The 11,128-nt window shown below is 32.4% G+C and overlaps 2 protein-coding genes across 2 annotated transcripts in view; both read left to right on the forward strand.

The window, feature by feature from the left end:
* Positions 1-969, forward strand: part of LOC110038420 (DNA-binding protein SMUBP-2) — a 110,961-nt gene extending 109,992 nt beyond the window's left edge. Inside the window, exons 14-15 of the mRNA XM_020743267.1 lie at positions 58-192; positions 291-969. Of these exons, the coding sequence (XP_020598926.1) occupies positions 58-192; positions 291-464 (309 nt within the window). The 3' untranslated portion in view covers positions 465-969. The remainder of the gene's footprint in view (positions 1-57; positions 193-290) is intronic.
* A 5,484-nt stretch (positions 970-6,453) lies between these two features.
* The window catches only part of LOC110038429 (CCAAT/enhancer-binding protein zeta), a 46,796-nt gene continuing 42,121 nt past the window's right edge, over positions 6,454-11,128 (forward strand). The window contains 2 exon segments of the mRNA XM_020743276.1: positions 6,454-7,295; positions 9,143-9,218. Of these exon segments, the coding sequence (XP_020598935.1) occupies positions 6,617-7,295; positions 9,143-9,218 (755 nt within the window). The 5' untranslated portion in view covers positions 6,454-6,616.

The raw sequence follows: 11,128 nt of genomic DNA on the forward strand, positions 1-11,128 counted from the left end.
TATATATATATATATATATATATGTATCATCTGAATTGTCCCACTTGCATGGCATAGGTCACATATCTTAAGGTCTTGCGTGGTACAGAAGCCAAATTGAAAGATGTTGAAATTTCTACAGTTGATGGATTCCAAGGTAGGGAAAAAGAAGCCATCATCATTTCCATGGTCCGTTCAAACCTAAAAAAGGAGGTAAGAAATTGGTTGTTTGTCTGTTCTGCATTTTCTACTTGTTCATTAAGCTTTGCTCTTCCCTGAAGCACAAATTTAACCCTAAAAATGTCTTGCAGGTGGGCTTTCTCACTGATCATCGTCGCATGAATGTGGCAATCACTCGTTCCAGAAGGCAGTGTTGTCTGGTCTGCGATACTGAAACTGTTTCTCAGGATGACTTCTTGAAACAGTTAGTTCAGTATTTTCAAGAGCATGGAGATTATCTGAGTGCATCAGAATACGGGCATTGAATATGGAGGTTTGCTTTAAGATTTGCATTAGTTTTTATCTAGATTTATGTGCATATCATCGAAGTTTGTAATTTCTTAATTTTGAGATTCGATGATTGATTGCAACTATGATTTTTAAAACCCTCATAAAAATGGTATCACAATTAGTATGAGGGAAAAAAATTGTGTACGTAAGACCTACGCAGCGCTGCGTACGTTTTTGGAGGTTATATAGAGGGTATATGGGGGTTATATCTGCGTTATACCCCCTTGTAACCTACATGTAACCTTCTGTAACCTACATGTAACCTATAAATAAGTTTTGCGCTTCTCTTTTCATATAGTAAAAACTTATTTGAATGTTACAGGTAGGTTACATGGAAGTTACAAGGGGGTATAACACGGATATAACCCCATTATACCCCTTATATAACCTCCACAATGTACGCAGCTCTACGTACGTCTTACGTACGCAAATTTTTTCCCAGTATGAGAGCTTGAAATGCCAAGATGTGAATGGACGGTCCGGCGGACGAAGAATTATTTAAATATTTTAATTTCTACTAAAACATAAGTGTCTTTCTATTTCGTAAAATTTTAATTTACAACAGCTCAAAACTTTTACAACTAATAAAGAAAATAAATTAAAATGTTGTATCAATCTCCCTGAGCATCTGTGCGTATAATTTAAGGATCCATCGATTCTAAAGAAGGTTTTCTTGAAAAAAAAAAATATTAGCAAATAGAAATACGAGTTAAATTACTCAGTGGGTAAAATGCTTTTAAATTATAATTGTTTACATTTTTTTAAATGTTTTTATAAAAAGACAATAGGCAAAAAAATAAGTGAAAAAAAAATGAATTTTATTGTTACTTTATTTGATTCTCTTAAAACATTCATAATCAAGTGCCAACGTCTAATTGTATATTAAAAGTTTATATTTGATAACCTTTTTTAAAATCTACAAAAAAAAAAAAAGTAAACTATTCTATTTCCTATATATATATAATATTTCATTTTTATTTTATTTAACTTTTAAAAAGCATAAATTTGGTACTTTTAAAAGAAGCATTGGAAAGAGTTAAAGCAATTATAAATGTTTTCGTGAGCAAAAATAAATAAACTATTATAATATAAAAATATATTTATCTACATATTAATTACAGTCGGTTATCTTGTTCTTTAATGTCTACTAGTCATTTGGTGCATCTATAATAGCATATTGATTTTGATCGCTCTCTATTTATTTCTATGTTTCTTTCATATTAATTCTAACTCGGACATATTCATTTGTCTTTTATCTAATTAACTTATTATTTATCACTTCATATTTAAATGTTTCTTTTCCTCTTTGAAATTATTTTTTTTTCAACTCACTTAACTTTAAGTATGTATAATTAGCGCTAAATTCATTCATTTGAATTCCAACTTAGCAGTTTTGTTTTGTTATTGTATATTATTATACTTGATAGCAAATTATAATAATATTTATTGAGAAACTTTTCAAATTATTTTGTAAAGTAAATGCCTAAAATCTCGCTCTTTGCAATTACATGTTTTAATTTAGGGGTTTTAAAAATCTAGCATAATTTCACTCAAAGTTAACAATATATTCACTTGTTATTGAAAAATGCTTTAGTACCAAAAATATCACTCTTTCTTGTCTAATTTAGTCTTCTCCCCAAGTATCTTAGATGAATTTTAACAAAAATTAAAAAAACTTCATGTAGAATTTTTGAAATTTCTTCTTAATTGAATTGAAATCGATTTCTATGACCAAATATAGAGGAAATAATTAGAATTAGTTTCAAATTTCTGAAGTAAGTTGGAAATCCTCAATTCTTTTCGTTGCGAGCCTTTTCCCTTCAAAATTGAGCTTAAAGACCCTCAGTCGAGTGTCTCTCGCACCCAAGTAAGCTTTTGCTAGTTTTTTCCTCGTAATAGAGCTCATAGTTACTTAATCTAGCACCTCTTTGTATTTGGATCATTCTTTCCTACTTTGTTTTGATCTTAGTAATCCAATCACAAAATCCATAGCAATGGGTTCCCACTTCTATTCTTTGTTTGATAATGCTTGCAATAGTCCACTAGACTTTTGATATTCATCTTTTTGTTTAATAAGTACAACATTTTGCCACAAACTTTACTATATTGTGTTTCAACCCTGGCTACTAGAATATTCATTTGAGCTTATGATACATCTTATTGCTTTCTTGAATTATTGCATACCTTGAGTATTGTAATTCATGCAAAATTTTCTTTCGTAAATCATCAAAATTCTATTTTTGTACTCACCAGTTTTTCTTCATCAATTTCATACTCTTCCACTTAACCTGCATTTTCTCGTCTAAATTTTTTTTGTAAACTCAACATCATGCAATAATGCATCTTCTATTCTATCATTCTAGATTGACTGAATTAGCATTTACTTCAACGGTTTAAAACTTTCATCATTTGATGACACTATTGATAATTATAAGCGTTACATACCTTTAACTAGTGAAACTACAAATTTTTTACTACCAATTATCTTTACATTTTTTTGCATTTGCAACTACATTTGTTTTCCTTATGTGATAAATGTATATCTAATTCATGATCTTTAATATGCTCACCTCATCGTCGTTGCCTTAAATGCATATTTGTGAATACTTCACATTGATTCCATACAAATAATGTATCTATATCCTTAAAAGAATATAATTGTTGTTAAAAAAAATCATTTATAATTAATTTGGGTTTAGGCAAGCAATGGTTACCCCTTTTATTCAATGAATTTGGTCGAATTTTGAAGAGGTGTCTGAAGCAACCCTTGATGATTTTCAGAGCTTTACATATAGAGATAAAGTTGAAACGAAAAGAGAGTGCTAGAGTGATAGGGGGTGCTAACGTGTGCATGTGTGTGCAAGAGTGATTAGTGTAGACCTCCATTAGAATGGGTGGCTACCACTAAAGTGTTGTAAGTCTTGTAAGAGTCTAATATAGTCAAGGAAGTTATGGAACTTAAAAGGATTGCTTGGGGAAGAGTTTGAGATATGTATTTGTATTTTTGTATTAGTTTTATGTTGTGAACTTAAAAGGATTTACTTGTGTAGTACTTCTAGTGTGAAAGCTATTATTCTATAATTTATAACATTTCATTTATTCACACTAGTCGCTAGTGTCAAGTTTTTTGTCATATTTTGGAATATAAAAATCTGCGTAATTACAGGTCAGGCCTTGTAACTCCATTTCTATAAATTATTTGACAAACAGACCCACTCTATAATCATTGAGCACATTCAAAATTGGATGATCTAGCCGACATGATCTAGCAATGGTTGACAACGTTCTATGTCAGTACTTCAACCTAACACATTCATTTCATCCTTATATCAACAAAAATGTCTAACCCTTCAGCCGGGAACCATTTGTTGGGTTCATGTATGGATATTCGTGAAAGTCGATATCAAACTATGGATAGTGGGGTAAGGAAGTCTGAAGCGGGTCAGAAGTTGAAGATGGTCATGGTGTGTGTATCAGAATGCGAGACATAGGTGACATGATATATTATACTGACAATCAATATTGAATGCAAATATTCTTGACTCGATGAGAGAGAATAATGAGCATGTTAATCAAACTCGATCGACCGGGGAGTGAGACGCAGTAGACAATTGTGATACTCCATCCATCCAGTTATGCATATTTGAAGAAGATATAATTACAGATGGTTTTGAAGATGGGATGATATTTTATTACAAATAACAGCTTTAGTGTGTATACAATAGATGGTCCATTATTAAAAATATTAAGTATTGAAAGACATTGCATAAGAAAAAAGGCTAACTGTACAATGTGTGCAATACGATAACTCAACACATCCCTGTCATTGGCGGCTACATATGAGTACCTATCCAATTATGTAGAGTAGTCTTTGAAATTGTATCTCAAGATTTATTTGTCATTAGACATGTACTATTTTTTTGACAAAAACTCAATTTTAAGCCAAAAGAAATTATTAGACGTATGGAATCAAAACGTTTTGTATTATCTATATTAAGGCTAGAGATGCACATAGAATGGCGATAAAGTTAATTTTCCAGAGTTATGAGAAGTCTTACTTTTCTTTGTTTTATATGATGAAATTTAATATTACGTTGACCTGCAATTGCTTGTGTTGATATGAAATGTGATAAATGAACTAGGCAGGAAACGCTGATGATGAGTATACATTCAACAAACACATGTGTGAGATATAAAATGTTAAAAAGAAAGCATTTGATTGGCTAATTTAGCGGGAACATTAAGAACTGATCATTGGTACATGATGGGGCTTATAGGTTTGACACTATGACAATAAATGCTTTTGAATATTTTAATGAGGTTCTAAGACATGACTGAAGCCTCACGATCCAAGGTATAACATATTCATTTAGTTGCATTATTTCTAAAATGTGCGAACAATATTTTATAGTGGATTGAATCAAACAATAAAATATTTATTCTTCGTACAAGAGTGACTATAAAGATCCAAACGTGAAACCCAACATTTTCCACAGCCATTTGTATCAACCTACTCGAGTATCAAGTCTTTTATATGAGCTGCAGGGTATTTTGAGTGGATATTTTCTCATCAGACCAGTGTTTTTACACATGCAAAAAGCCACAAATATATGATGTCCTGTGTGTACATTCAATTGCAGCATTTGGTACATGAAATTTAGACCATATAATTTTTGTTTTGAAATATTTTTTAATAGAATTTTATAGACAGACATGCAAGGCTTTATTTCATACGATACCAAAGAATGATGTATGACCCCAACACAATCATTAGCAAGGTATGCTACTTTTACTCTCTCCATTATTTAAAAGAGGTTGTGATTGACCAAGATCCAATATGATTATAAATATAATGAATGAAACAGGAATAAATAGTACACACAATGTAAAATTTATAATAACTGCGACCATGAGGGACGATACTTGAGACACCACTCATGTACATTGAACATTTGTGAGGCCAGTTCGATGCCCACAATTCATTCAAGCATTACAAATTGAAGGGTTTGATTCTGTTCAATACTTACAATTTATCTGACTTGACCATCATTTGATAACTGCAATGGTGGAGCAATGGTGTCCTCTGACTACTACATTTCATCTAGATGTTGTTAATATACGTACGTATTAAATTTTATGTTATTTATATATTTGTAGTTAATAATGTGATAATAAATTTTTATTATTTTGCAAGTCAGATGACCATCATGCTACAGGATATATAAATTATTCTTGTCATTATAGTTGACAGAAAGACCCCAATTGGTCCTATTTTCGTTGGCCTAGAGTTATACTGGTCTAATTGATCAGATTGGTGTGATGTTTAATTCAGAAGACATCTAGAGATAAATGAGTATGTCCATCAACTCAAAGATGAAGAGGTCATGACAAAATTTAGAATGAGTCACTCTCAATCTCATACTATTATAGGTCTTCGTTAGTTTAAATTGGCCTTATATAGATAATCTTACAAGGCATTGAATTATTCTACTTTTTGTGTCATGTTAGAGCGTATATTTTATATTTTTTCTTTCTAATACATCAGATTCACGAATACATTTACAATATTTATCACTACTTATGGAGTCAGCTGCATTTTTGCAGTACTCTCTAGAAGGCTCTATGCTATCAAATTTGTATAAAGTGTTAAGCATATCCATAAAGCCCATCCGTGTTAAAATACTAAGATATTTACACCTGTTAAAAGTGTGGAGCATTTGCATGTTGGTCAGCCTACTCTCCATGTTCGACTCTTAGGGCGGGTCATTGAAATTTAGATATATTTTATGCAAATTACTAATTTTTGAAAATGTGCTTGAATAATTTTGTCCATACTATCTAGTGAATTAATCCCATGTTCCACTTTTTTTTTTAATTAAAACGCATTATGGAGCTTCTGATTGCCCATTCGCCTCTTTTAAAATTTTACCCTTACATAAATAATATAATCTCTTTATTTCGACCTAAAATTGAAAGAATTCGAAGCGGAATATTCGATGTCGGCGAAAAACATACCTTTATTTTTTCTGCCCTAAAAGAGATCGAGCTCATCCTCTCCTTCCTTCCTCTGCTGCGCCACTCTTTTCCTCTGCTTCACCATCTCTTCCCCATCGCTTCGGCGGAAGCAATGCCGGCGTTTCCAAAACCAACGAAGCCCACCGCCGAAGAGATCGAGCTCATTAAATCCGACGTATCCTCCTTCGCTTCCTCCCTCGGGCTTTGTCTCCCTCTGTCTTCGACCTCCGGCGGCGGCGGCGGCGGTGGAGGATTTGACGACTCCGATTTCCGTAAATCTGGACCTCTCAAGCCCTCGTATATTGACAACCAATCTACTTTTGATAACGGGGAAAAGGGCAAATACTCAGAGAAAAATTCCCGAACCAAACCCAAGGTCAAGGCCAAGGCTAAGCCCCACCCCTTACAAATCAATCCCTTTCATGATTTCGATGAAAAAAAATCCAATGACCCAAAGCTTCCTCTTATGAAAGCTACATCGCTCTCGGGCCATTGGTACGTTGATGCGGAGGAGCTTGAAAGGAGGCTTTTGGGAGATGAAGGGAAGAAATTGCCTGTGATGAGGATCGAAGAGCTCAAGGATTTGGCTGCGAAGAAGAAAGACTTGTCGGAGAGGTTGCTGGGTCAGTACTCGAGGGAGTATGAGGCGACAAGGAAGAAGAGCGGGGATATGAGGCTGCTGGAGACAACTGCTAGGTCGGGTACCTCGGTGGACAAGATATCGGCTTTTACTTGCTTGGTGGAGGACAATCCCATAGCGAGTATGAGGGCCCTCGATTTTGTGTAAGTCCGTAGAGTGTTCTTCACTTTCATTTTTTTAATTCGGAAGATTTTTGTTCTTTCCTTGTTTGGGAAGTTTTGTGTGTAAATTATAGGTGCCAATTCTAAACTGAAGTTGCTTCATTAAAGGTTTGATTCGTTTTTGTTTCTTTAAAACCTGTCATTACAATTACTGTAAATCAAGGCTGACTTTGGCATGTCACTCAATGTACGGAGCAATTTTAAAGTATGAAATTTATCTTTTTGTTTTTAGTCATGCGTCATTTGTGAATTATATGATGGAGAAATCTGATGAACCGTGGTATTCAAAATTTATGGGCTTGAGAATGAACGTTTGTTTCTGTCAATTTTCAGTGATTCATGGTTGTGCATCTTGCAAGTCACATAATTATTGCTTGTGTTTTCTTATGGAGCATAAATGAGTTCCTTCCATGGAGTGCTTCAGGTTGCTCCTTTATGGATTCATGACATGAAAGACATCTGTAAGCCTATGCTTGAAAAGGTGTATTTCACTTTTAAAAAAATAGTAATAGTGGTATTTTTTATGTGATGTTAAAGATCTGTGTGGTATGCATGTAAATACAAATGTTCAGTTGTTAGATATGTAAATACATAAGAATTGTACGTTATGTATGTAAATGGCCCGATTTTTTATTATTTATGTTTCTCTGTTTCTAAAAATTTTGTGATCTGATTTCTTTTGAGTTGAGATTTGTTAAAATGCAAGACCTCTCATTTATTGTTGTTAAGTTCTTGTTTTGTCGTTGTTATCAACATATATCATTGTTCTTTCAGCTTATTTCTATATCTTACTTTTGATGTGTTTCGCAGTTGGTAATGAAAATTATGAAAGCTCTATTATTGGCTTATGGATGTAATTAATGGATGCAGCTGTATGGAGACCGTCTTTATATAGTGTTCATATTTGAGTAAACTTATTTTATATCGTCACACGGTGCAGTTATGTTTCTATGGGGAATGCCTATTTATCAGTATTTGAATATTTTAAAGTTCGCCATATTAATGCTGTAATTATGGGTGGAATTTGTTAAATGACGCCAAATTATTTATGCTTTTAGAAACAGATAAGAGTAGGAGTGGGAGCCATTTATTTATGCAATAGCTATCACTCTTTATGAATGTGAAAATTTAATAAAACGTACATACATCTTTTGCAGATATTGATTCCTTACCCCAAAAAAAATGATTGCATGTGGTAGGAAATACATCTGGTTATTCACTTTTGCCTGCATATTAGCTTGGCAACACTGGTGCACTTTGGACCATGTTTAAAGATGCACTTAAGCAGGCAGGGGCTTTTACAGACATACCACCCAATTCCTATGTATTCACATATCTAACACTGACATTTTACTTTTTACATGTATACCACCCAAATCTTTTATATCACACAAAAATACCATTATTTTGACTTTTAAAAAGTGAAAAACATATTTTTCATACATAGGTAAGGTGACATATATGTAAAAATGGAAGTTCAGGCGTTAGATATGTAAATACTTAGGAATTGAGTGGTATGTATGTAAATCAGCCAACATAATATGAAAAAAGATTAGTATTTTGATGATGAGATGTACTGAGTTTGTAAAGCACTGGGATTTCTGTTATGAAAATGTGCTGGCTTGTCTTGATATTTGTTTTCAGATAGGCTAAGGATGGTTTTATGCTTCTATTTTATTTTTTAAATGTTGAATATGAAATGCAAAAGAATTTAAGCATTGCTGATTGTGATGATGAATTGACATTATTGATGATATGGTTGATATATTACAATGATTGTTAACGCCATTATCTGTCATCAGATTTAGTTATAATCTGTTTGCTTCACGTCTTGCAGCAATGGTAACATCGAAGGTAGGGAAACGCTTTGCATTTAATGGCTGTGAAGCTTTAAAAGAGTTGTTCGTGCTAAGGTTAGTGCATTATTTGTTTTAGCATTATGCTATATTGTACTGTTGACCCATCATGTATTATTATTTTTTTCTTAACTAGTATATTTAGCACTCAATTTAGTTATTAGATGCTCATTAATATTTTCATATATGCTCAAATATTTTTTCTTTCTGAAATTATTATTAGTATTGTTTTTTTGTTGATAATAAACAATATGAATATTTATGTGCTTTCCCCAGATTTTTACACAATTCCTATTGGCCTGACTGAACTTTTATGGAAGGGGACTGAAATATAATGAAACAAAGCCTGCTTAATCGACACATTTACTAGTACATACTCCATTTATCTGTCCATGCACAGGAATTCGGTAGCTGAAATGCCTTTATCCTTTATGATGGCTAAATTGTAGCCTGCATTTTTTTTCCCTATTTTATCTATAGTTCCTTGTCACGATTTATCTTAATATTCTTTTGTTCTTTAAATATGTAATATTTTATGTCTTCTAGGTTATGTTACAAACCTTGTGGAATTTGTCTTTATCTAATGAGTTTGAAATTTGTTTATTTTTGCGAGAGCTTTATAAGAATCATTCAAGTGAATTCCCAATCAGAAAATTTGAGCATGCAGATACACTTTGTTTTTATAGGTTGTCAATTTTCCAATTCATGTTTAAATTATGAATATGAATAGAATATTCTATGCTGTTGAAGATAATGAAAATTTTGGATCTTTTAATTATGAATAGAAGAAGAATATTCTAGCTTGTTGGAAGATATTGGAAATGTTGGACCAGACATCAGACTTAAAGAACTTGTTCTTCCCAATTAATTTCTAACATTGGTTTTTCTTTAATTTCATTGTGTAAGTGCTAGGGCGTCCCCTGGAAGCGACGCGCTGTATAGCCTGAATACAGTGAAAAGTGTGCAAGGGCCGCTACACCGGCGCCCGGGTGTAGTGTTAAATAAGCAAGGGTTCCCACATTACGGGCGAATGCGGGTAAAGAAGTTAGTCCATGAAACTAATGAAACTAATATTAGGATAGGATCTTGGAATATAGGCACTCTCAATGGTAAATTAATGGAATTAGTTGATATTATGATTCATAGGAAAATTAATATCTTATGTATTCAAGAAACTAAGTGGGTGGGAGAAAAGACTAAGGAGATTGATAATTTAGGTTTTAAACTTTGGTATTCTGGTAAGAGTCGCACTAGAAATGGTGTAGGTGTAATTATAGATAAGAGTTTGAAAGATAATGTTGTAAAAATTAATAGAGTTGGTGATAGAATTATAGCCCTTAAGATTATCATTGATACTAAGATTTTTAATATTATAAGTGTTTATGCTCCTCAAGTAGGTTTAGATACAGAGTCTAAAGATAAATTTTGGAATGACTTAGAAGACTTAATACAAATGATACCTCTTGAAGAAAGAATTTTTATTGGAGGAGATTTAAATGGACATGTCGGTAGAGTGGTAGAAGATTTCAAAAATATTCATGGTGGCTACGGTTTTGGAGTAACTAATGAAGAAGGTAAAGTTATTTTAGATTTTGCTTTAGCGTTTGATTTTGTTATTACTAATACTTTATTCAAGAAAAGGGATGAACATCTTATTACTTATAAGAGTGGATCTAATAAAACACAAATTGATTATTTTCTTATGAGAAGAAGAGATCGTCATGATTGTAAAGATTGTAAAGTCATTCCAAGTGAAAATTTAAATACCCAACATCGTTTATTAGTTTTAGATTTTAAGATTAAGAGTTGTAAAATAAAAAATACTAGGACTCATCATTGCAGAATTAGATGGAGAAACTTAAAAGATACAAATAAAATTAATTTTATGAGTAAAATTCAAGATTTCAAAATTTGGGATATTCATGAAAAAACAAAATGTTATGTGGGATAAAATAACAAACACTATT

The sequence above is a fragment of the Phalaenopsis equestris genome, unplaced genomic scaffold, assembly GCF_001263595.1.
Source record: "Phalaenopsis equestris unplaced genomic scaffold, ASM126359v1 Scaffold232799, whole genome shotgun sequence".
NCBI lineage: Eukaryota > Viridiplantae > Streptophyta > Magnoliopsida > Asparagales > Orchidaceae > Phalaenopsis > Phalaenopsis equestris.